The sequence below is a fragment of the Pristis pectinata genome, chromosome 22, assembly GCF_009764475.1.
Source record: "Pristis pectinata isolate sPriPec2 chromosome 22, sPriPec2.1.pri, whole genome shotgun sequence".
NCBI lineage: Eukaryota > Metazoa > Chordata > Chondrichthyes > Rhinopristiformes > Pristidae > Pristis > Pristis pectinata.
Genome location: NC_067426.1, coordinates 13,246,482 through 13,274,293, shown reverse-complemented (window position 1 = coordinate 13,274,293; position 27,812 = coordinate 13,246,482). Strand labels below are relative to the sequence as shown.

Genomic DNA, 27,812 nt, shown 5'->3' with positions numbered 1-27,812 from the left:
TGTAAATACGAAAACGTTTTTGGAGACCTCCTTCAAATATAAACTAATCCAAAGGACGCTGGCGAAATTTACTCTCTCTCATACTAACATACTAGGAACATAAAAATAACATACTCCTCTGGACACCCCCTCCCCATTAATATTAACAAATAGCAATGGACCCTCTGCAAATATTAATATGCACACAGACACCTGCTGAAAATTTCAACACTCACTCACTGACCTTCTACAAATATTTGGGCAGCTTCAAGAAACTCTGCAGATCATAACACACTCCCTCAAATACTCTGCTAAAAGTAACTTTCTCCAAATATTAAGACACTCTCATGGATCTTCTGTAAATTTCAACAGTATTTAGGTATTCCCATCCAAATATTAACAAAATTTCAGGGAACCCAGCTAATATTAATAAATTCTAATAAGAGATTGAAGATCAGTTTTAAACTGTAATTTTATCTTACCATATTCTATGTCTCAATCAATCTAATCAAAACATTTACTAAAGAACAGTGAATTGAAACTGAATAGTTAACGAAGAAGAAGTGATCAAATTGAAAGCTGGAATCTGTACCATGAGAGGAGATCTTCACACAAACCCCAGTTTGCCAGTGAACAGTTCAAACGCATTTTATTACCTTACTATTTTTTAAAATACACTCATTATAAAGCAGTGAGGGGTTTCTATGGCTGTTTAAAAAAAAGAAAGAGACTCTTTCTATGATGGTTACATTAACAAGACAAATCTCCCAGTTATTCAACTGATGGGATCACAAATCTGAAAACTAGTAATAAGGCTGATGTACATTGTCTTGGTTTTGGAAGTAACATTCATCAGTAAACTCATTAAACACTAGATTTTGTATGTTTGCTTTACCAGAATTTTAGACAGGTGACTGAATGTTGCGCAGCTAATTCAAAATCATCCAAATATGTTGACATTGATTTTAATATATATTAAGTATATTGATGAGTTCGTATTTCTTACCTTGAATCAGTGAGGTTGGTAAGAGGCAGTGAAGAGGAGAGTTAAAAATTCTGCTTAACTTTATTGTTCAGTGGGGATTCAATCTGAATAAATGCAATTCGCAGCTGCCTGACCAGAAAAACCATAGCCCAGGGTCAAGTAGTATCACTTCAGCACTGTGATGAAGAGTGGCCCAGCCAGCTCATTACCTATCAATCAGTCACATCCTGCATCACACTGTGGCTATGTTGGTTTTGAACAACAGCCCCAAGACCAATGGAGTTATTTTTTTCTATTCTCATCTTGCATTCTTCTGCAGGCTTCACTTTATGTTTCCTATAATAGAAAGAGGACTAAATGCACAACATAGGAAATATTACAAAACAGGACTATAGATGTCAGAAAGTGGATAAGTGAGCACATCACTTTGGACACCAACAAACTGCATTTATATAGCATCTGTAGTTATAGAAAAATGTCCCAAGGGCTTCACATGAGCACTAACAAATAAGACTAAACACAGCACACAAGGAGAAATTAGAGCAGATGATAGAGAGTTTAGGCAAAGAGTTAATTTTTTAAAAGAGCATCTTGAAGGAAGGATAAGTAGAGAGACAAAGGCCAGGACATAGGAGCTTGCAGCTGAAGGCATGGCTGCCAGTGGCCGCACTTTTCAACTTAGCGGTAATCAAGGTGTCAAATTATCAGAGCACATGCATGGAGTTACAGAGCTGGAGATGATGACAGAAGTGAGAATGAGTGAAGCCATGAGGGGAGATGAAAAGAAGAGTGAGAATTTTGAAATCAAGCCAATGTACATCGATAAGTAGAGAGCTTAAAAGCACATAATGCCAATAAGGTCACAGGCAGTAAAAATTTGGATGGGCTCAGGATGATAAAAAGATTAGAACCAGCCAGGAGTGCTTTGTAGAAGTCAGGCTTAGAATTAACAAAAGCATAGAGGATTTCAGCAGCAGGTGAACTGAGACAGGGACAGGGAGGCCACGTTATGGGGTAGAAGTAGACAGTGTTAGTAACATGGTAGTTTCTTGTCCAAAGATCAAATGCATTGGCAAGGTTGTGAATCTGATTCAGGTTTCAGACAATTTCCAAGAAAAGTGCTGGAGCTGATGGTTGGAGGATAGAGTTTGACGATAACAACACTGGTATCCCCGACATTTGGTGGAAAGTTTTGTTCACAGTATTGGGTGTCTGACAAGTACTCTGACAGTTTAGAGAGACAGCTGGTGGCTGAATTTGCACTTACATAGAGTCACACTACTGAAAGGTGTACTTAGCTTTATTCAAACTCTTAATTGCAAGGACAATTTCTAAGCACTCACAGCTTGCACAGTATACTATCTATCAAGACACAAGGTGATCAGTTTTGATCAGACTTGCAGCTTCCCTTTGTTCCCATACTCAGGGTCTCTCCTTGCAAGTATTGATCCTGTGGTCCCTCTGCATTCCTAGATTGACAGAATAATCCAGACTTCATTGAGGAAATTATCCTATTTCTGAGACCTTCCTCCCTTCTATTCCTCTTGTTCCCCTCCAATGAGATGGTACCACACCAATTGTCTAATCTGGGTCTGACAATTTTCTTCTATCTTCATCCCCTTGCAGTTGGACTAATGGTTACTATGATAGCACCTTCATTTGTCACATCAGCAGTTGTTTATATCCTAATTAATTGCTGAGCCAATTGGGTACAGAGGAATGTGGAATTGATTTCTCCTGATGGTTCATAGAAGGACATTACTGCCCATGTGGGTCTCACCACATAGTTATTTTGTCTTAACCTAGGCCTCTAGTTAGACCTAATTAACCATAGTAACAAGCAGTTCTGCCCACAGTTTTGGATACCATTTAAGATGTCTTAGAATGGATGTATTGTTTCTTATCTACTACATGACCATTTCCCAATTAATTACCTCTGAGTGTTAGTTCAAACAGTAAACACTGCCCATTTTTGTTTTCTGGGTTGGTTGTTTCAAACCCTCTGACAGCAGAGGCACCAAGGGATGGTGGGTGTGAGGTAAAGGTCAGAGTCATCAGTGTAGTGTGTATATTGATGCTATTTTTGGATGATATTGCTCAAGGGAAGTGTACAGATGTGAAATAAAAGAGGAGATGAAGTGAGGCAATGAGAGCTTAAGAATTCCAGAGCTTGGCATCTGGGCTCCAAAAGACAGGCCCACAGCAATGTAATGATTAAAATCATAATGTACAGGGGGCTAGAACTGGATGAGTGCAAGTACATTGGAAGGTTTTAGGACTGGAAGAGGTAGCAAAGAGGGATTTGAAAACAAGGTTGAGGATTTAAAAATCAAGCTATTGCAGGAATATCAAAAGAAAACACACTAGACAACATAAAATGTCAAAATTAATTTATAAAAGCAAAACATTATGTAATTTAAAACTTTCAGATGCATTTTTATTTTAAAAAGAGCACATACAGTAAGGTGATGTAAAATCATTCCTTTCGGTCTAACCATTCATATTTACTTTGCAACACTATAAATAAACCAGCTATCCTCCCAGAACAAAATGGATTTGCAGTCACATGTTGTCAAGGCCCTTCATTGACACATTCACTAGCAGAGACATTGTTTAGTGAGTAGTAGGTTACAAGATGCAGAAAGCTGCCAGCAAGCCTCCTTGACTCTAAAACGAGATTATGATGTGTGTGAGGTGCAAAGGTTGTGCTGACACAAGCAGCTCAGCTTCAATTTCTCTTCAAAAGCATATATTTTCCAACAGAAATTTTAGCTGGGAGCTTACACTGTAGTGGTCTCAGGCCCTGACAATATATTATTGGATCATTGCATTTCTCAAAACATTTGTGATACTTCCTTTGTCCTGGTTCTGTGTCACATTAAACATTCTAATTGGTCTGAAAAATACTAATTACTTTCATGGGAAATGACCCACAGATCTCTTTAAAAAACTATTTTGAATTCAGTGAATGCCAGTTTTCACCTTGAAGCAAAAGCCAAAATAAGGCTTGAGAATTAATAACACTTGCATTGCAGAAGAACATCCGAGTTCAAAATGCCCCATCATTTATCTCTTTTGGCAATGCCCAGGAGAGATGCCTTCAGTTAATATGCATTTTGGCACTAATTTGGGCACAGTCATCTAAACTGGGTCACAACATCCAACCAATGCCCATGAACTTGGTTAGACACAGCCCATATTTGGAAACTTACTCAAAAAGATGCTATTTTACATTCAGTCAAAAATATAAAAAAATGCACATCAGTGACAGCAAAAATTGTGAAAAGAGTGAAACCTGTTCTGTAGTGATACACGAGCTGTGTTGAGAAATCAACTGGACAAAATAACAGGACAAACCTATACATTGTTTGCTCAGGTTCCTGTGTAGACAGTGAAGAGATAATAGGCAAACATTGGTTAAAGAGCAATATCAGGTAGATTAGTCACATTCACAATCTCAGGGTTATGGGAGAAGGTAGGAGAATGGGGTTGAAAAACAAAATCAGTCCGGATTGCAAGCTGGAGCAGACTCGATGGGCCGAATGGCCTAATTCTACTCCTATACTTTATGGACTTATTAATATCATTTCCAAGTCCAATGGGTTAAAAATGACAAGTGGTCTACCGGTTATTGTGACAGGAGTTCATCAATAGACTCCAACCTTTGTTGGTATATGCTTGGATCAAATGGAAGCTTGGGGAATGTCCATCCAAACCTAGCAGAATCCCATTTTCAACTGGCCACTTGTGGTGTAATGGAGGAGCAGCCTTGAGGCATGATCCAGTCCCAGCTAAAAGGAAATTGTGTAGCAGCAAAAATCTCACACACCAGTCCAACCCAATCAGGTGGAATGGAGATAATCATTCTGACCAATGCAACTACAAAGCTGAACTATTTTATCTTAAATGCCAGCTTCACAGACCAAACTGCCACAAATAGTACTCTTTTTCTTAAATATTCTCACATATCCCCAATAACAGAGCTTCAGCGTTGCTCTTGAATGAAATTCTAGTAGATCACCACCAGCTAAAATTCGAAGAGCAGATGGAAACATTTGGGGTACCACCTCCAGATCTGATGAGAATAGAGAACCATCTAACGTACAATAATACCCCAAGGACTGAATAGGCTGGAGCTCCATCCTTTCGATGAGAGGTGGCCTCTTAGGTCCTCTAGAGTAGAATGTTCTTTGATAATGTGGACATGGAGAAGACATTTCCAAAACTAGGAGCCGTAAGTATATGACAGTCACTAATAAATTTAATGGGGAATTCAGGAGAAACATCCTAACTCATGACTGGTAAAACTGTACACCACCACATAGAATAGTTGATAGGATAGGTGCATTGAAATGCAATCTAGATCAATGGAGAAAGTGATGGCCTAGTTTTGATTCTATTTCTTGTGAACATGGCAGCACATAACACACAAGTGTCCTCATCTCAAAATATACTATTTGGTTCCTCACATCAGAACTGTCATTTAAAATTCATTGTTGTTTGTTTATCTAAGTATCACTTTATTGTATTAATCCCACATCCCTTAATATCCAAATATTCCACATTTAACCATGTCCCTCTCCTATTTGTAGTCACCTCTTTTTCAAAAGGGAAACTATTCCTAGTTTAACAGTGAGATTGGTGTTGGGCAATGGTATGAACTCTATTCTCTTCACTAACATCTCCCACCTCAAAAATCAGCTAAATCACCAACTCTTGGAATCATAAAATCTTACAATGTAGGTTGAGGTTATTCAGTCCATTGTGGCTGTACAGATTTTTGCACCTGTCTTTTCCCTACAGCCCAGTAAAATTTATCCCTTTCAGTTGTCCAATTCCCTTTTTGGAGTTTGACTCCGCTTCAGATTTTAGATTATCATAACTTGTCATATTCAAAAGCTTAAGTCCTCATCTCATCCTTCAATTTGTTAGCCAGTGAACCTAAACACTCACCCTTTGGTTATCACCCTTCTCAACTGTGGAAACAGTTCCTTATCCACAATATCAAAACCTCTGAATGTTTATAAGAATCTCTTAACCTTCTGAACTCCAAGAACATTTCCAGCTTTTCCATTCTGTCACATGTAAGTGGTATCATCCTTGGAACCTCTCTGGTAAATGCTAGCATCCTCTCCAGGTCTATACATCCTTCCTAAAGACTGATGCCAAGAATTGAACATGACACTTCAACTGAGAGTTACCTAGTGTTTTATAAACATTTTGTGCAAATCCATAACTTTGTACCCTTTTTCCCAAGAACACACAATACAAATGGCAAGTTTGCTATAGTTCCCTTGCAATCTTAGCCTTGTATTCACTTGAAGTGCAACCTGGGATATGTAACATATCCAGGAGAGGTGAAGGAGGTTTTCAAAGGAACTAGAATATTAAAACTGATCAAGGAGAGTCAAAAATCTTGTTATTTACAGAGAATTATGGTCAGGGGGTGGGGGTGGAGAAACACAAATATACCAGGGAATGGGAAGACATTGCACTTCCTGCCTAGAAGCCAGCCAGATTGAGAGCCCGGATGGCCAACAGCCTGGAAAATGAGCAGCAGAAGACACAAGCCAATGGGAAACAAATGATTGGTGATGGGGGCAGAAGGGCAGCCAATCATGGCAGAGGATTTGCTTGAGTGACCAGGATCAGGAAGTAATCCTTCAGCTCCCAATCCACTAGAATTAAATTACCTGCTACATCCAGTTGATCCCTTCAGTTTCTGGTTTTCCCAAACTGTGGAAAATCCATGCAGAATATATTGATTGCAAAACAGCAACCCAAACATCAGGAAAGGAACCTTATTTATATTTTTACAATTTTGAGCCTGCCTCTTCACATTATGTGGACATCCTGAAAACCAGTGCAATTAAACTGATGCATTGAGTGAGTTGACTTGAGCCTGTGTCTTGTGAATTTGACAATTTACCCCAACTTCTCCTGTTCTCTTTTCTACCTACTGTGGGTTTAATACTGTCCCCTTTAAAAGGTTTGATTATTGCACATTTCACAGCTGGCCCTTCCCGATAAAAGCCACTTTTCTTCAGTCTACACTGAATCCAACAGTAGCTTTCAATAGTGCTTCAAAACAGTATTCAAGTCATTGGTCATAGGGGTTACATTAGCTGCTTTCTCCTCTCAAATGTTCATGGAGTCCCTCTTCTCCATTAGTCAATCTTCATCCGATGGTTTTGGTTGTTAACCATGGGCGCCTGTCCATTCAAGTGTCCGTTGCAGTGATGCATAGTGTCCGTTGGTTTTATTACTTGATGCCTTTCCTGTTCCTTCAATGCACATTTTGGCTTCCTTGGCAACACCAGGATGAGAACAATGGCAATAATGTGCAAACCAAAGTACCAGGATCTGAGGAGACAAAATACAGAAACTGCACTCATAGAATGAAACAACACAAAGGTAGTCATTTGGCTCAAATTAATGCTACTTCCTGCTCTTTCTTCAGCCCCCCTGCAAATATTCCTCTAATTTCCTTTTGAAACATCCTATTGAATTCCCTTTCCTTCATAACAGCTTTTTGTATTTCACATCTACATCTTCTGCCAGATCCCTAAAAGGAATAACTAAATAAACAATGAATGAAGAAGAGTTCCATTCCTTATGTAACCTGCTGGTTAACACAGAGGATGGCCAGGTGACACCCAACAGGCAGCCTGAGATTGGTCACTTTTGTAATAACCCAGTTGCCATTACAAATGCATAGTGAACATTTGAAATCAAAATGGAGTGTTTACAGTGACTCTCTATCACGTTGTGAAACCCCCCCCAATGTACGAAGGTTGAAGACTGGAAGGACCAATAATGAAATTAGATAGATATCTTTATTAGTCACATGTACATCGAAACACAGAAATGCATCTTTTGTGTAGAGTATTCTGGGGGCAGCCTGCATGATATTACAATGATTGCAGTTGGATGCATTCACTGCTAACTACTTAACTGGCTGCCAATAACAGGGTCTCAGATTGCCAGAAATGCATTCTGGTTTCCCTAACAGCAAAGTGAGTATAAATCGCAAATTGCTATAACCTACTTATCAATTTGATGCATCTCCTTACCTGTAAAATTTGAGTGACAGATCCATAAATGGAAGGACAAAAGGTGCCACCGTGTAGCTCACCACCACCTGTGTAGTCACCCATGTCATCATGTCATAAAACGCTTTGTGTGCAGGTGAACCTAAGAAATAAGGCCTTAAATTGCTTCTGACCTGCATAAAACCACACACAGCAATAGAAAAATTACACTTGAGTGGGGAGTAAATGAGAATTAAAATACAGATTAGTTGTGAGCAAATTGAACAGCAGAATGACTTACTTGCTTCTATGTTCCAAAGCCCCTGCCCTCCTCTAATCTTGGCTACTCCCTTCCCAGATTTTCACTGCTCCACCATTAATGGCTGCTCCTTCACCTCTCCAGCTACCAGACTCTGGAATTCCCTCAAGCTTCCCTCTTCTTATTCTTTAAGACATTTCTTGGATCCCTTCTTGACTGAGCTTTGGTCAACCAGCTGCAAGTCATTTGCAGCTTGGTGTCAAAGTTTGTTTGATTGCGCACCTGTGAAGCAGTACAGACATTTTTGCCACATTGAAGGCACTGTTTCAATGCAAGTTGTTGTGGCTTTCATATTGGATGCTTCTCACTTGACATCGGGAAGTAATTGCTCATTGAGCCTAGTGCACAAACTGCCTCAGATCCCACTCAGAAACTATGGTGTTCCTTGTCTCTCTGGTCCTCATCTCTTCAGGATCCTTTCATTCTTTCCTTTGTAGCATCCCCAACACCCACTCATACCCCTCAACTCCAATCCATCGCTCCATTTTCCATTCACCGTGGTCCATCTCTGTCACTCCCATCTTTATTTTAAATTGGTACATTTTTGGAAAACTATTTAAACTTCCCACTCCATTTTCTCAACAATACCTTCTCTATTTTTCTGGTTTGACTCTGCTTTTTCTTAAACTTTATGCTGCTAACTATCAAGAGCATCCCACCAAGCAAATTAGAGCAGTGCCTTTGCCAGTATATCATTGGCACTCTCACCTCTCATCAGAGGTTATGTGGCCAACTCTGGAGGCTTGAGCACAAAATCCAGGCTGATCTTCAGTGCAGGACTGATGAAGTTCTGCACTGTCGGGGAAGCCATCTGAAACATTATACTCCAGCCTCATCTATCCTCTCAGGTCAAAAGTATTTTGAAGAGGAGCAGAATTCCCCCTGGCTCCCCTGCTCAATTTTATTTCTCAACATCAATATTGAACTGATTATCTGGTTCATTGTTTGAGGGAGCTTGCCCTGCAGAAATTAGCTGCTCCGTAACAAAAGTAATTCAAAGAATGCAAAACAACCTTGGGCTGCCCTGAGCTTGTGAAAAGGTACTATGCGAATGCAAGTTAGGTATGGTAGTACCTTGCAGATGCTGGTGCCCTCCCCGGGCATGCAAAATACATCGTCCCCATAGTCTGAGATGGGAGAGGGTTTCCTTCCGAGTTTGTACAAGTGGGGAACTCCCACAATGTTGAAGCAAATAGATCTCCAGAAATTTCAGTGCAATTACCATCTTTCCAGGATTACTTACTGCTCTTGCTGCTAGTGTCATGAACATGCCAGTCATGAAGGTAAAATAATAGCCAGGGTAAACACCGTGCCATACTGCAGACAGAAGGAATGTCATCAATGTGCGATTGAAAGGGCAGCGATCATAGCAGACTCTATCAGGAAGCAACAGGAATAGTTAATAACACTTCATGCCAATTGAGTATTCAAATATTCACATCTATAGAATCACAAAATACTACAACAGAGAAGGAGGCCATTGGGCCCATCGTGACTGTGTCTATTCTTTGAAAGATGCCCGAGACTGCAAGTAGTTACAGAGAGTTGTTAACACAGCCCGATGTTTCATGAAAACCAGCCTCCCCTCCACTCACTCTGTCTATATTCCCCATGGCCTCAGGAAAGCAGCCAACATAATCAAAGAGCCCTCCCACCCCAGTCATCCTTTCTTCTGCCTCCCCAACCCCTCCATCAGGCAGGAGATACAGAAGTTTCAGAACACATCCCATCAGGCTCCAGGACAGTTTCTTTTCCACTGTTATAACACTCTTGAATGAACTCTTGATCTCTCGTCCTGGCCCTTGCACTTTACTCGTCTTTCTACACTGCATTCTCTCTATAACTGTGACACCATATTCTGCATTCTGTTTCCTTTTGTACTATCTCAATGTACTGGTGTATGGAATGATCTGCCTGGATGGCACGCGCACAAAATTTTTTCACTGTTTCTCTGTACATATGACAATAATAAACCAATTACCATGTGGGATGCCTCCCTTCTTTTCCCACAGCCGTAATGTTTATTCTGTGTATTTATCCAATTCTCTTTGGCATGTTTCTACAGAAGTTGCTTCCATTGATCTTTCAGACAAGGTATTCCACATCACTCCTATTCGCTATGTTAAAAAAAGTTATTTACCCAGTGCCCACCCACCTTGGACAGTATACACCTCAGACATGACATGCAGCCCAAGGTAGAGCTGAAGACCAGAACTACTCACTCTTTGAGCCACAGAGCCGTCTGTATGTTCCAATTGTCAATAAACATCTTCATGCTTGTTGCAAACTGAAAAAAATTAAAATAGTAGTAAATTACAGTCCATCCAGATTACCAGCATAGACTAAGTGGACCAAATGGCCCGTTTCAATGACCTTGTGGTAAAGGAATGTGTGTGCATGCTCACATGTACAGATGGGCTGGGTGTAGGTGTTTCTGAGGAGGTCTGTATGTGTTATCCGTGCAGGTATCAGTATGAGTAGGACCATGTGTGTTTAAATGTTTAGCTCTTACTTCTACGTTAGCGATGTTGAGGTTGGAGGCCAGATCCCAGCGAGGTTTCCCACGGCTGTCATATCCGTTGAATCCAAACCCAGCAGCATTATTGACGGCATCGCCTGCACACAAAACACATATGTTCACAACCAGAGCCACCGACCCTGTACCACGTGCCAGAAGCTGGAGTCACCGATACAACCCACTCAATACAACAATGAGCAAAACTATTCTTCATGTGGTATCATGGGCACAAGCCATGGTTCAACTGGTTGCATCTTCACCTTTGTCAATAGACCAGGAGCTGGAGACTTGTGCACAAAGTCAGAGTAATGCAGCATGGAAACAGGCCCTTTGGCCCAACTCATCCATGCTGACCAAGGTGTCTTCCAGAGCTAGTCCCATTCATTATGACCTTGCACCTTATTGTCTACCTACACTACACTTTCTCTGTAGCTGTGACACTATTCTGCATTCTGTATTGTTTTACCCCTGTACTACCTCAATGCACTGCGTAATGAGTTGATCTGTATCAACAGTATGCAAGACAAGTATTTCCCACTGTACCTCGGTACAAGTGATAATAATAAACCAATTCCAATTTGCCTGCATTCAGCCCATATCTCTCTAAGCCTTTCCTATCCATGTACCTGTCCAAATGTCTTTTAAACATTGTAATTGTACCTGTCTCTACCACTTCCTCAGGCAGTTCGTTCCATATACCCACCACCTTCTGAGTGAAAAACTTTCCCCTCAGGTTCCCTTTTAAGTCTTTCCCCACTCACCTTGAACCTATGCCCTTTAGTTTTAGATTCCCCTACCCTGGGAAAGCTCGGCCTTTGCTCCAGTGTATTGTTAAACTGAAGCTCCAGTCTTCCATCTCTGATGGACAATGTATTCTATGGCTAGGGTGTTCTCCCATCTGATCTAGCCAATATTTATCCGTTGCTGTTTGTGGGAAGGAGTTTGTTGTAGGCAACTTGGCTGCCACATTCTCTTCTTTATGGCTTCTCCAGGGTGTATTGCCACATCATGTCAAACCACAAAGCACCGAGTGAAGGTATCTAAACACAGCTCACTGTAGTTTTCAGAGTCAGGCAAGGGAAACTGGATGAGTGAAGCAAGTTACAGAGGTGAAAGGACCTTCTATCAACTCCTGCTCAGAACAAAGGAACAGGAGGAACATTCTACTCCTCCACTTTGTTCTACCATTCAAATATTTACCCACATAGATTTTGCTAAACAAAAAACTCTCAATCTTAACTTTGACATTTTAAATTGATCCTCCGCTATGATGGCTTTAGGGGGAAGTGCACAGATTTCACCGCCCTTTGCACAGAATTTTCTCCTTACATCAATGCTGACGGGCTTAGCTCTAAGTTTGTCAAATACCCTTGTCCTGGCTGTTCCTCCAGCTCCAACATTATTATCTTGAACACTTCCACTGGATCAGTACCTAATCTACTTTCAAGGGAACACAAGCACAGTCCATGCAACTTGACCGTATATTTTTGCTCTTTTGAGCCCAGTACCACTCAAGACCATCTACACATCCACCCCACCCAAGATCAATGGATCCTTTCAGCACTGCTGTATGTGAAACTGCACGCAGAGCTGTAAATGAAGTCTAACCAAAACTCTGTGCAACCATGACATACATTATCCCCTTTTCCCACCACCCCTTGAGATAAAGGTAGATACCCTCTGGATCTTTTAGATTATATTTTTATAACATGTCTACTTCTATGATTTCTGTATTCAGAAGCTTAAATTTACATAATGCAGTAGTTCTCTTACCAATGGTCCAGGCAAAATAATACTTGGGTCTGCAGGCCAGGAGGGAAATGTAGAGATAAAGCAAACGCACAGGCATCGATCTTCTCATAATAAAGTCATCGTCATTGTTGTAGGTGACTGGAAATTCTTCCATCAGGGAGAGGTGCATAAAGACACAGAGAGTGCAAATCAACATCTTCCATCCCACAGCTCGCTGCAGAGAGAATGAGGTTACTTCCAGTCAAAGAACAGATCTCCCAGCAACAGATGACTTGCTGCCAACAGCACCAAACCCCTCGTACACCAGTGCATCAACCTTACCTCTCCCTCCTCAAATCCAGGTCTGCACATTTTAAATCACATCTTACTTCTGTATTCCCTTCCAACACAGGAGGCAGTAATGGGCCATTGAGGCTCTACTGGCTCACAGCAATCCCACACCAACTTTCCCTGTAACATATTCTCCCAAGATTCCCATTAACCACCCATCCCTCCAGATGCCATTATTCACCTACACACTAGAGGCAATTTACAATGGACAATTAACCTACCAACCCTCACGTATTTGAGGTGCAGTTACTGTTGGATAAATGAAGAAACCATAGCAAAGTTGCACACAACATGCTCCGATTAACTGCAGCTCAAGAAAAATGAATTCAGAGACATGAGATCCTGAAGATACTGAAAGAACACACACACACAAAATGCTGGAGGAACTCAGGAGGTCAGGCAGCATCTATGGAAGGAAATAAACAGTCGATCTTTTGGGCCGAGACCCTTCATCAGGACTGTTAAAATTAATATATTTGTTTTTGTGATGTTGGTTGAGAGGTGAATATTGACCGGGACAAGAAAGATAGTCCCCTACTTTCCCTTGAAGTAGTTCTTGGGGTGTTTTCATATCCCCTTGACAGGGCTGATGGGCCACAGTTCATAAGTGGGAATAGCCCAAACGATCCCTTCAGCCTGCTCCAGCATTCAATAGGATCATAGAATGTGCCTCGCCCAGCTTCTGGCCCAATTCCTGAATTCCCAATTCCCTAATTCCCAATTCCCTATTTGTTCACATATCTACTTGTCTCAACTCGGAACATACTCAGTAACTGAGCATACATTGCTATCTGGGCCAGAGAAATGCAAAGATCTACATGAAAATCAAAGCAGAAAAGTGACGGAACTATTCAGCAGGTCAGGTAGCATCTGTGGATAAAGAAACAGTTAATGTTTCAGATCCAAAACCCTTCATCACCTTAGCATATTCTGATGAAGGGTCTCCGACCGGAAATATCGACTGTTTCTCTTTCCACAAATAGAATGATAGAAACATACAACAAAGAAAGAAGCCCTTCATCCCATCTAGTCCATGCTGGCCATCAAGTATTCAGCTGCATCACCTGCTATTTCTAATAATTTCTGTTTTTATTATGTAAAGATCTACAACTCTGACTGACTTCTCATTATGAGTCACATCCTCATTCTGGACTCTCCTTGGAGAGGAAGATGATTCACAGCATCTGATTCTTGCACATCCCAATGAGATTGCCTCACAATCCATTATACTTCAGGTGACGCTAGACCAGACTTCCTTCACAGGACAAACTCCCCGCCACCCCCACCCTGTCTAATGACTCATCCTAAAGACAGCATGTCTGATAGTGGAGTACTCCAAGTACGAAACAAGAGTATCCTCAAGGTTTTGGAATGGGACTCAAAAAGCCACTGCGTGAAAATGATAGGAAGGGACAGCTAACACTCAAAGTGGGCTGCAGTTAAAAGCAAGCTATTATAGAGCCATAAAGCACAAAAACAGGCCCTTCAGCCCAACCAGTCCATGCCAACCAAGATTCCCATCCAAGCTAGACCTATTTGCCTGCATTTGGCCCACATCCTTCTAAACTTTGTGCCTGTCTAAGTACCTTTTAAAAGTTGTTAATGTACCTGCCTCAACCACTTCCTCTGGCAGCTCATTCCATATACTGACCACCCTCTGGGTGAAACAGTTGCCCCTCTGTTCCTTTTAAATCTCTCCCCTCTCAACTTAAACCCATGCCCTCTGGTTCTCGATTCCCCAACCCTGGGAGAAAGACTGTGCGCATTCACCCTATCTATCCCCCTCGAATTTTGTACACCTCTATAAGATCACGCCTCATTCTCCTACACTCCAATGAAAAAAAGAGTCCCAACCTGCTCCACCTCTCTCCATAATTCAGTCCCTCCAGTCCATTATGGCAATTAGGAATTAGCTTTGGAAATCTTAAATTCTAAAGCTAAGCTATCAGGCGTCTCCTGCATTGCAGTCACAGTATTACAATAAGGGTGCAGGGAGCAAACATAGCCACAAAGTGGAGCTCTCTACACAGCAAATGGCTCCAACCTCAGTTGTGATGTGTCTGAACCACTCACTGGGCACTACTTTCTAAACACCACAGCAACACCGCAAAAGCAATGGAGTTGAGATACTTGTGGAAAGCTAATGCTTTGTTTCATCTCCTCTTACTACCCCAGCTGAGAGTTGGAGCACCGATTTTCAAAGTAGGTGCTGTGACCCTGGGGTGCGTCACAGAATGTTCATAAATGGGGTACTATCTAATCTCCATTAAATAAATGCCAACCCACAGACTGAGTAACATCATCATTGAGCTGCACAGGATGAACCATTTGGTTAAAGGGGTTGGCTGAAAAAAGTTTGAAAACCACTGAGGAAACACGAGTCAGGCCCACTGTGGTCATAAGGAACTCCACTGAGTGGAAATAAATACAAGAGTACAGACGCTGGAAATCTGAAATAAAAACAGAATGCTGAAAATATTCAGGTCAGGCAACGTCTGCAGAGGGAGAAAAGCCGATTAGTCAACGGAAGATCACTGACCTAAAGAGTTAACTCTGTTGCTGCTGGACCTCCTGAGTATTTCCAGTATTTTCATTTTATTTAAGTAATTCCGGATGGTCATAAGCTTCATTGCCCCAGATGATCCTATCGACTTAATGCACACTGACTCTGCATTAATTTTCTTCATTCCACTATTTGTTTAAAACTGACACTACTAAAGGATTCAGTCATCACCATGTTACTGTTTGTGGGATCTTGCTGTGCCCACACCAGTTAGTATTTTACTGCGGGAAATGTGCTAACTCCATTTTACCACGTTACTTCACTAGCAGCAGATGCGATTTAAAACTATGGGCCTGTTCTTACTCACTAAATGAAGAGAAGGTTACAATGGAAGGGTTAGAGGAGGAAGAATGGAGACATCAGCCGAGGATATATCAACGTCGACTGTTCATTTCCCTCCATAGATGCTGCCTGACCTGCTGAGTTCCTCCAGCTTTTTGTGTGCGTTGCTTCAGATTTCCAGCATCTTCAGTATCTCATGTCTGAGAATATATCTGCTGTTTCTCTGTAACAGACCCTCCATAACTATGAGTACAAAAAAAAACAAACTGCTGGAGGAACTCAATGGGGCAGGCAATATCACTGGAGGGAAATGGACAGTTGACATTTTGGGTCAAGATCCTTCAACAAACAAAAATGTGGCACCAAGCCTCACAAGGAGACACTGGTGGTAAAAAGGGTGGAAATGAGGCAAGTTTCTAGAGGGGTGACTTAGGAAAGACAGTTGGAGAGGTGAAGTGGTTTAGGGAAGGAACTCCAGATCTCAAGGCCAAAGTAACTGAAGGCATGGCCATCAGCTGTGGTGGCCTTGATTGACAATGCACAAAAGGCCAGAATTGGGTAATGCACCAAGTTTCTGAAGGATTGTAAGGGTGGAATTCACACATTTGGGATGGATAGATTTAAATATGACTATTCCAAATAAACACATCCAGTATAAATAGAACTGCTGAAAGCAGAGGACATGCTTCCTATTCTGTACAGAGTGTGCAATCTCGTCACCTAAAAAAAGCCTTTGAACTTTACTTTCCCAAAACATCTTTTCCAAACCTTATTCCAGCTTCAGTAATAAATCAATGAGCCTGTTTCCTTTCACTGAGTTTTTTTTTGCCAGCCACCATTGGGTGGACAGAAGGTGTGTGGCAGGGAATTTGATATCAAGTCCTACTGGACATAATCCTTGAGGTCACATCCCATAACCTACCACATCAGGCAGACACAACCAATATTTCTACAAAGAAAAAACAAAAAGTTCCCAAGTTAAATGCGAAATATAAAACTACAAATTATTTGGTGTTTTTATTTTTTTTTTAAACAGTGTTCTGAAGATTAAACTTACATTCCAGGAGACTATGGGCCAATCCTAGAGTTTTGGTAACTGTCCAAGAGCCTTGTTCTTTCCTTTTTTTTTAAAAATATAAGAGGAATATGTACATTAATCAAAGGTCAGTTCATTAGCTTACCAGAGGTGAAGGTTCGTTCTGAGGGTACATTTTTCTCTCCTTCCCATTAGCAAGGTGGAGCTCCCCGACCTCAAAGTTCCTGCCCTCGATGAAATTGATGTAATCATTGAAAGAGTTCAAAGGTCCTGCAAGGATGCCCATGAAGTTGAGGGTGTAGCTGACATACTCAAGTAGACTTGGTATCCGCCTGAAAGCCCCAGTAAAAAAAAAGTGTCTTACTCCAAAGAAACAGTACAGCGAGAGAAATGCTTTAGTTAAGTGTTGCATCAGTGTGCTTTAAACAAAATTTATTTGCATGCGATTATGGGGGCAAGCCACAAAGGCAGGGAGCACTAACAAAGATTTCACTTTAGATAAAAGTCCCTTTCATTGTGTCTACTCTTTCCTTGTAGCCTTGAATAACAGGGTACAGCCCCAAAGGCATCAAGTACCTCAGCCGATGTCCATTTTCCACCCCCCCCCCCCCCCCATATGGGAGTCCCACCTATGTCAATAGCCTACCTGAACACAAGGGGCATCACAAGTTAATTCATAAATACTTTCCAACTTAAGTCATTCTGCCACAGTCAGCAGTGACACCAACTAATTATTCATTTTTCGATACAAGGGGTTGAATTATAGAATCACAAAGCACAGAAAGATCTTCCAGCTCGCAGTTGCTGTGTCAGCTTGTTGTAACACTTTTCCAATTAGATCCAGTGCTACTTTCTGAAGGTCCTGCAAAGTTTCCCTCTTCAGGTTTGCATCTTTTAAAAGTTCCAACTGAATCCTTCTCCATCACCCTTAGTGGAAATCTTAAAAACTTATTGTGTTAAAATAAAATTTCATCTCATCTCTGGATCTTTAACCAAGTACTTCAAAATCCATGCCCTCTCGTTACTAGCCCTCTCTCTACTGAAAACAGTTGGTCCTTGCATACTCCTTAAAACGTCCTCAATTCTGAGCATATCCTCTCATCTATTTCTGGTCCAGGAAGAACAGCCTTAGCTCCGACCTCGAACTCATTTGAGGCCAGAGGGTCAAACCCATTCTCCATGATCTTTCCATTCCTCAACACCACCCTGGAATTCATCACATGATCTTCCAAATCCAAGCTGGTGGAGCTACACATAGGCAGCACATTTATCAAAGGAGCCATTGCAACCTGTATTTGCAGAGTGAGGCAGGCTTGGTATTTCATGTAAAATACATCATCCAGGTCCTACACCAGTTACAGTATCTAGCCTTGTTGATCCACTGCTCCATTAGACTTAATGTGAACTTCACAACATTACCACAGTCGCTACATTATTGTCTGTAAACTATTTTGGGATGTCTTGATTTTGTGAAAAGCATTCTATTCTTACAATATGTAGAGGATTTCAAATCAGTTGAAAATGTGAGTGTAGCATTGGAGGAGGATTAGGCTGAACAGGGTTGCCTGCTGTAGCGAGAGCACCAGCATGCACTTGTCATCCAATATCAACTCATGCAAAAAGAATGCTTATTGAAGCAAAGTACTAGGAAGTCAAGCAAGGAGTTAGGACCTTCAGGAAATGAATGGCAGCAGGATAGATAAAATACAAAGCAGATAGTAAAATAAACAGATATAGTAGGGGAGGAAATAGGGAAATGAAGTAATAAACTTAGCATGGAGAAACTTTGTTTTAACTTCAAATTAATGCTTAACAGCATATTTTAAACTTATAGTGTCCATTGTGGCTCTATGAATGTAATTGTAATATCAGTATACTTTCTTCAGTTTTAAAATCTAAGAAGTTAAAGTGAAAAGAAAAAATGATCCAAATAAGTTTTTGCCAACTGGATATTGGGAAGACTCAAGACATTGTCTCCAGACTATGTCAGAATTTCCTAACCACCAGCTCCATCCTTCTCCCTGACATCTGTCTAGAAACGAAGCAGAGCGTTCACCTGAGAGTCTGAGATAAACTTGGCCACATATCCACACCTCAGTAATTCCATTTACTTTCACCTCATTAACATCATTAGACCCAAGTCTTTCCTGGATCATCCATCTCTGAATTGCTTATCACATTATCGTTACATCCAGACCTGATTAATCCACTAAAGTCGCCCTTGTACTATTCTCTGCAAATGAAGCCATCTAAACGTCTCCTCCCTTTGTCATTGCAGCAAGTCCTGTTCACCTTTGACCAATCTATAGCCGTTTTATGTTCAGTAACACATCAGTTTTAATATTCTGATTCTTGTTTCCAAATTCCTTCATGCACTTGATTCTTTGCCATCTCCTTTAATCCTCCTAGGAGACAGAAATTTATTCAAACAACTGTGAAATAATGGTATTTGTCTGTTGAAAACCAACAGAATAGAACAATTTTTCACCCATCCATCCGTGTCTTTCTGCAAACTGGTTTGGTTTCAAAAAATTATATTTCTTACATACTGACAGAACCAGCAGGTTTTAGTAACCTTGCAGTTGACACTCAGTCTGTGTTCTTTGTTCGCACTGAGACATGTGACCTCCAGCATACTCAAATACTGGCCCCAATCTATGTCTTGACCACTTAGCTCAGTTCGGGTCATGGTCAGTTCGCCAGCCTTGGGCTGTTGCTGCTGTTCCCTGCCATATTTTACAGTTTGCTGTTCAATGTTGCATTAGGGAGGTCACCCAAGCTCCACACTTAAAGGATAGGCAACTCTACCTTTCCTTCAACCAACAGCAGGGGGCAGTGCAGGCATGGGTACCTGTCCGCATTGAAGGCTTCTCCAAATTACACATATTCATAGGCTGCAATCGTGCCCTTTCAGGGATCTCCCAGAAATCTTCTCCCAGGATCTCCCAGCTGTAACCCTGGAGGATCTCCAGGTCTCATTGTGCAAAGACCATGCCTCCTGTGGGCACAGTTCTTCATCGACCCATCGAGTCCCATCTAGCACACTCCCAACCCCCTACCATCAGCTCAGCATCCATTTATGCAGCAGCAACAACACTCTCCTGCAGTTGAAAGAACGTTACATGTATCCTGGTATGTGCCTTCAGGAGCCGAGTTTAGAGATGGCTCCAACTGAGCTACACACCGAGAACGTGCAGTATATCAGTAGGGAATGATGCATGGATGCCCACAATGTCAGTTTCAGAGCAGTGTTACATGGGGAAACCCAACAATGCAGCTGGGTCAACCTCACAATTGAACATCTTTCTCTATGTGACATTCACAAAGAGAATTGAGTGACCAACAGCCCTGGTATAATAGCAAATTAATGCCATTGATCAATACTTAGACTGAGAGCTCTGTGCTCCTCTAATCTGCCATCTCAATTATCCCCAAATTTAACCTTCCACCACTGGCAGCTGTGTCTTTAGCTGCCAAGATCCCAGGTTCTGGAATCTCCCCTCCAAGCTGCTCTAAAAACCCACTTTTTCCACCAGAGTAACCAGTCTTAAAATTCTTTCATAGTTGTGTCGATTTTTCATGATAATATTCCTGTGGGACTCCCAGATCGTTTTACTAGGTTAAATTACTGGGGATATGTAAATTTTTGAAAGATCAGGGAATTGAGAGCTATAGGGAACTGGCACAGAAGAGGAGTCAAGCTCTGGAGCAGATCAGCCATGATCATATTGAATGGCCAGACAGGCTTGAGTAGCTAAATGGATGACTGCTATGTTCTTATATGATATTGCGTTCATGACTTAACTAAAATTAGTAACACATTGAACAATACTAAGAATGAAGTCTAGCAGGTCCAATTTGTCTGATACTTATTTTATTGAAAGGTTTACACACTTTAGATTGACCTCTTTGATACCTCTCAAAAGGGATTATACACAAGCAGTAATCTATCTTTCATACCATATTCGCCTGAATGCACATTCTTAACCTACCTCACTGCTAAGCGTTTCTGAGATAGATTCAGTTCTTTTTCGTCTCGGGCCAGACCTAAATGGAATTAAGACAAACAGGTTTGGCAGTGATTAAACACAGTAAATAATTGCAATGTTTTACCTGGAAACGATACAAGAAATGGAAAAAAGATTCTGTCAGTTTTGTGGATCACAGGTCAAAATAAATCAGACTACTCTGACCCCAACTCACTGATATTACAAAGGGGAAAACACACCAACCAATCCCAACAGAGAGAGATACCACAAATTGGATTTAGTATGTTTAGGATCAATTTTGCTGGGGTAAGATCACTAGCTATGAAAATATCACAGATCACAGTTATGAAACTGTGGGGCAGTAGTTCTAACACCTACACACTGTGACACTACCAGCATTGTGTGGCAGATTAATGTATTAGTCTTGAAAGGGGACCCTTTTTGCCCTGTAAATCATGCATTAAATCTCCATGCCACCATTTCCTGTTAAAATCCAACCATCAGGAAATTAGACTAATCACTTCCAGGCAGGACTCAATTTAGCGTCATGTTACTCTGATGTCATTTGTATGTGTAATGATGTCACAAAGTGTTAGTTACAGAAATAACATGCAACCTACAATCTTTGCTTTAGCTGCCAGTAAATTGAGGAACAAACCTGGCAGCAAGTCGGATGTGAAATGTGAACCAAGCACTCCCCACTGGATACACTGTGAGCTTTATAACAGAGTTTCCACTGCCTTACATATTTCACATGTCAGTGCTGGATCACACAGTACTTAATACACAGCAGAGATACATGGTGTGATTGCTCCAGAGCAATGAACCCATGCCTCATTGGGATCACCCATGGCAAAGGATTTGATCGGTACTTGGGATCGCAAGAGTGGGGGAGGTTGGGGGTAGTTATACCCACTAACACTGAAGATGTTCATACCTTCACCTCCATGGCAGAATAATGCTGCCAAGGAGAAATTTTGTTAAGGCTGTGATCCATTTTCTGCGAGTCCCAGTGGTAAACACATGCAGGTAGCTGGCATTTGGAATCACTCACGTTGTGGTTAACATTGCAATCCAGGTGAAAACTACCTGGGTGATTAGATGATTCCAGATGAAAACCAAGTTACTGCATAAAAAATGCTGGGTGCGGTTTTAGGGTTTGCTGGCACAGATTCTCTGGCATCAAACTAACCTAACCTACTTCAATCATAGTGCAACACCCAAAGTTCATTATCAGCATAATTTCCAGTCACATTGTTGTGAAAATAATAGTTGACTCACAGGAGACCAAGATTGCACAGAAACAACTTTAATTAAAGGGCCAGTAACAAAGTAATACATCCCTGCAGGCCCACAGGTTACTCTGGACACTGCTCACATCCAACTCTGATCCTTCCTGGCACTGTAAAACAACTTATCCACCCAGCTTCACAAGGCAACACGCTTTTATCTCCACTTTTCAGAGCAGCAGTGTCTATGTAGGTTATGGTTCACAAGATAGTCCTCCATGGCACCTGCAACATCATGAAACCTCATGTATTTGTTTATTCTATTCTTATCATCCAAAGTTGCTCTCACTTTCCCAGCCACAGGATCATCCCAGCCCTTAGGTGCTGATATATGCCACGTATCACAGTTTGCTGCTCACTGCTCCAGTAGGGAGGTCATTGACAGTAGCAGATCGACCACCCAAGGGCATTTGCTGCCATTGCAAACTTCCCCAAACTGCTATCACTCCTACATACATCCACGTGGCTGAAAAAGCTCCAACTCTTAACATGCCAGTATTTCTTTAACAGGTTGGGTCTACCTTCTCTTACTGTACAGAGAACCTCTTTAATGGTTTCATGGTAGCTCACAGGAGTCATTTATTTCCAGCCAGTCAGACACAGCTCCCATCTTTTAGCAGGCACACTGCCCCCAAGGGATGAATTTTGTGGGGCAGGGTCTCAAGTGGCTACTCACATTGCTCAGACCTCCAAATACACCTGCTGACTGATGCTACAATCACAGCCACATCCCTACTGGGAGCTTAGCAGAGACCACAAAAAGATTGCTGAGAGATTTTGCTGTCTGCACCACTCTGACAGCATTCTACAGTATTCAGCAGCCAGGGTGTCATTCTTTGTGCTGCCCTGCCTTGCAATGTATAGTTTGATTATCAGGTGAACTCAGCCATTGCCTACATGGAACAAAGGGTTGACCATCAGCCAAGGCAGCAGGGAGATAGCAAGGGAAAGGGGTAGAGGGAAAATGAGAGCATGCTCTTTGGCCTCAGGAAACACTGGTGCAACCATGTAGGAGTAATCATCTCTTTTCAGTAGCTGGAAGGCTGCTAGTGAGGTTGTGCACGTTTGTCCAAGTACCAGCAGCTGCAAGAAATTCAATTCGAACCTTTCAGTAATGCTTGCTGTTTTAAATGGCATTGCAACATCACTGACTTTAAGAGCTTTTTTTTACAAAATAAAATTATGGAGACATGCTCCATCATTTCAAGACAAGGAAATAGCACATACAAATTTCTGGCCCAGTCACTTGATCTTCCCTCGATTCCAATTTCCAGTTAATTTGGCCATCTCCTCTTACTATTAACTGTATCACCAATGTAAACAGCTTCTCCATATCTATCTTAGTAAAATCAATCCATGATCGTGAACATAACATATTTAAGATATCAATTTAGCAGTGGCTATTTAGTTCTTGGGTTTGTTCTGCCATCAGTTTAATTGCAACTAATCTGGAATCTAACTTAACTTCAGTTGAGCAGAATTTGTCGATTGCGGGTTTAAAATTAACTAGTCACCTTGCATAATCAGTGCTTACAGAAGGAGATTTCAAAGCTTTTATCATCCTGCACATGTAGAATTGATTTCTAACTTCACAAATGAAGCCCTGGCTTTCTAAATTTTAGGTTAAGATCCCTACACTCCCCAATAACTAGAAATAGTTATGTTCTATCTAGAATTCCTCTTAATATCTTGACATAACCTGTTTCTTGGGGTATCACAACTGCGTCAAGACCTCCTTTCACTCAGCATCTTTTGATAATTCCCAACTGAGAACAGCAAGGAACAACTAGCTGTGGGAGCCATGATGTACACCCCACTTATAATGGCTGCATCTCCATTTCATTTGAGTTTGAATGGTGGGGAAACCAAACCAAGGACTTCTTGTCTGTGTGGTCTAAAGCTATGATGTGCTGCACTTATCCTGGTGTTTTAGCTAACATTTATCATTTCATCAACATCAGTTAAACTCATTGGTTGTAAAGCACTCCTGAATGCCCTAACATAATGTAAAGAATTATAAATATACTTCATAATCATGGGATAAAATAAATTTCTGCCATGGAAGGAGGTCATTCAAACTATTTTATCCATAAAAGGTGAAGGGCAGACCAGCCAAATCCATTTTTCCCCCCAACTCTTAATTAACGTTAAAAAAAATTATACAGCACAGTAACAGGTCCTTCCAGCCCAATGAGCCCAGGCCACCCAATTACACCATGTTAACCTACTAACCCGTACATCTTTGGAATGTGGGAGGAAACCAGAGCACCCGGAGGAAACCCACGCAGTCACGGGGAGAACGTACAAACTCCTTACAGACAGCAGTGGGAATTGAACCCCGATCGCTGGCACTGTAATAGTATTGCGCTGACCACTGTGCTACATGTTATATTACAAGTTATGGCACATCAAATGCTCATTGAAATACTCACTTAAATGCACTTCACCATCCTTTCAGACAGCGAATTCCCAATCTCCATCACTCATTCTGTGAAAAAGTATTTTGAACATAGAACAATACAGCACAGAACAGGCCCTTTGGCCCACAATGTTGTCCCGACATAGCTATTCCCTCCTACCTACAGGATGTCCATATCCCTCTATTTTCCTCTCATTCATGTGCCCATCCAAGCCCTTCCTAAAAGCCCCCTGAATTTGCCTCCACCACCCTATCAGGGAACGCATTCCAGGCATCCACCACTCCCTCAGTAAAAAACGTATACCCTCACATCTGTTCTGAACCTACCCCATCTCACCTTGAATGCATGCCCTCTGGTATTGAATCGCTTAATAATGGGAAAAAGATATTGCTTATCCACCCTATCTATGCCCCTCATAATTTTATAAACATTTCTTCAACTAATCTTCAAATCTTTACATCAAGCACCGTAAATCTATGCCTCTTTATTGCCTTCTCTGCTAAGAGGTATAGTTCTTCCCTGCTCAACCTACACAGAGCCAGAATAGTTTTTAAACTTGGAATCAATGGGAAGTGGAACTCACAACACAGGGAACCCACCAGCAGAGATTAGTAAAGGAAGTGAGGAAAGGAATAGAAGGAAATGTGGATGAAAAGTGGAGGGAGGAGGGATGAAGTCTAAGCTCCAGCATTAATCTCCTGGGCCAAATGTCCTACTCTCCCTACACTCATGACTGTGTGGCTAAGCACAGCTTAAACACCAGCTATAAATTCACCAATGACACCACTGTTGTTGGCAGACTCTCAGATTACAATGAGGCAGCGTACAGGAGTGAGATAGATCAGCTGGTTGAGTGGTGTCACAACAACCTCACAGTCAGCATCAGCAAAACCAAGGAATTGATTGTGGACTTCTGGAAGAGGATGTCGGGGAACACACACACCAGTCTTCATTTGGGGGTGGGGGGGGGGGCGCGAGTCGTCAGCAGTGGAAGGGGTAAGCAGCTTCAAATTCCTGGGCCTCAACATCTCAGAGGATCTATCCTGGGCTCAACACATTGATGCATTCACGAAGGTGGCACACCAGAGGCTCTCCTTCGTTAGGAGTTTGAGGAGACTTGGTATGTCCAAGACTCTCACAAATTTCTATAGATGTACGGTGGCAAAAAATCTGACTGGTTGCATCACAGCCTGGTATGGAGCCTCCAATGCATATGATCGCAAGTGGCTGCAGAGGGTTGTAGACTCAGTCAGCTCCATCATGGGCACAACCCTCCCCACCATCGAGGGCATCTTCAAGAGGTGGTGCCTCAAGAAAGCAACATCCATCATTAAGGACCCTCAACTTCTCGGACACACCCTCTCCTCATTACCACCATCAGGGAGGACACACAGGAGCCTGACGACCCAAACTCAATGATTTAGAAACAGCTTTTTCCCCCTCTGCCGTCAGATTTCTGAACGAACCATGAACACTGTCTCATTATTCCTTTTTTTGAACTATTTATTTTTGTAATTTATAGATTTGTATGTATTTGCACTGTACTGCTACTACAAAACAAACTTCACGTCATAGGTCAGTGATAATAAATTTGATTCTGATTTAGTATTGCGAGTACATTATCATTTTGGAAAAAGGATAGGTCTTCAACATGCTCCACAAATCTTATCCAGATCTCAAATGGTCAGATTGCAAGTTGAGCCCCTTTATTTCAGTTCCAGTTTCTTACCATCGTGAAGTTCAAATGCCAGCTTTGTTACTTTCTGTGTGATCACCATTAATGGCCTACAAACGAAGGAAGAAGAGTTCAGTAGATACAATGCAACATGCAATAAAGAGATACAAGTTGCTATTATTTTGTTAAACAAGAAGTCGTGATGAAATCACAACCTATGATTGAGAAACTCCCTGGCCTTGCCTCTGGGAGGATCACATGCAATTGAATCAAATGTCACACTCTGAGTCAAGTAACTTGTTGAACCTCATGCCAAGTTGATATCTACATTGTCATCAACACCCACTATGTTCCACATTTAATTCTTGAATGGAGGCTTGATTAGTTCCCATCCACTACCACCGTCATCCACCTGGGTCTCTGTCTCCTTGTCCCAACATAAATGCTGTTGCTAATGGGAACCCATACAGAACCTAGCTAGTCTTGCCTCTGTGTGTGAACCAACTATAATTCCAGTTGTTATGTCCCCTCCCTCACCCCTTTCTCTGCTACACTGACTAGGGGTAGAGAAGTACGGGTAGAGTTGGCAGAGAGGGCAAGAAGAGAGCAGGAATTGTTTGTCACCTACGTGAATGGGAGCACCACTGAATTTTAAAGGAAGGAGTGCAAGGGTTAACTTTAGATTAATCCACCAATGGTAAAATGATGGTATTAGATGCAATGGTAATTTTATGCACCACCCAATTTTATTTTCTGTGAGAATATGATCACCTAGGGCATAAACCCATTATTGTACCCAATCCTGCCAGTTATTTTTTGGTGAGCAAGTTGAGTAAAAATTGGAGTCTGTTTAATTCATGGTCATCCAACTCTTAAAAATGCCGTGCACAGTAGATAAAGCATTCTGTTTAATTGACATGGAGACATAAACTGCAGATGCTGGAATCTGGAGCAACACACAAAAAGCTGGAGGAACTCAGCAGGTCAGAGAGCATCCAAGGAGGGAAATGGACAGTCAATGTTTTGGGTCGAGACCCTACATCTGGACCCGAAGCATCGACTGTCCATTTCCCTCTAATAGATGCTCTCTGATCTGCTGAGTTCCTCCAGCTTTTCGTGTGATGCTGTTTAATTGACATACCAACCATATCTACAGGGTCCATCATACCAATTCACCCAGGTTTCTACAGCCCACCTGGAAGGATAAGGGCAATCGGTGCATGCAAAAACCATTAGAACCAAGTTCCTATAAACAACACACAACATCCCAGGCTTACATTGGCTGTCATTTCATCCTCAAGATCCTGAAGCTCCTTCCCAAAGTCACATGAGCATGTTCACCACAGAGACTGCAGTGATTTATGGAGAAACCCTTCTATCACCTATTCATTTGAAAACCAGGGACTGCCAATAAATGCTGTTTGTCAGTATTTCATTTATCCCCAGCATTGATTAGTTTACAGTTAATATATCTACACATTTGTTTGATAATTGCTCTGATAGCAAGCGTTCCCTGACATCTTGTTAACTTTGCAATGGGGTCGGTTAAACCTGGTTGTTCCACCAAAACTCCCACCTACTCCCCCTCCCCTTTACAACAATCCCTCCCAGTGCATCCAGTCCCCTGGCTATTATAATGTTACA

General features: G+C 41.6%; 1 protein-coding gene across 2 annotated transcripts in view; it reads right to left on the bottom strand.

The window, feature by feature from the left end:
• Positions 1–3,413: 3,413 nt before the first annotated feature.
• Positions 3,414–27,812, bottom strand: part of LOC127581633 (lysophospholipid acyltransferase 2-like) — a 50,362-nt gene continuing 25,963 nt past the window's right edge. For both annotated transcript variants that reach the window (XM_052036173.1, XM_052036174.1), the window contains 9 exons: positions 26,223–26,278; positions 20,788–20,842; positions 16,941–17,127; positions 12,606–12,798; positions 10,827–10,930; positions 10,537–10,601; positions 9,558–9,690; positions 8,038–8,189; positions 3,414–7,327 (listed from right to left, as the gene is read on the bottom strand). In XM_052036173.1, the coding sequence (XP_051892133.1) occupies positions 7,132–7,327; positions 8,038–8,189; positions 9,558–9,690; positions 10,537–10,601; positions 10,827–10,930; positions 12,606–12,798; positions 16,941–17,127; positions 20,788–20,842; positions 26,223–26,278 (1,141 nt within the window). In that variant the 3' untranslated portion in view covers positions 3,414–7,131. The remainder of the gene's footprint in view (positions 7,328–8,037; positions 8,190–9,557; positions 9,691–10,536; positions 10,602–10,826; positions 10,931–12,605; positions 12,799–16,940; positions 17,128–20,787; positions 20,843–26,222; positions 26,279–27,812) is intronic.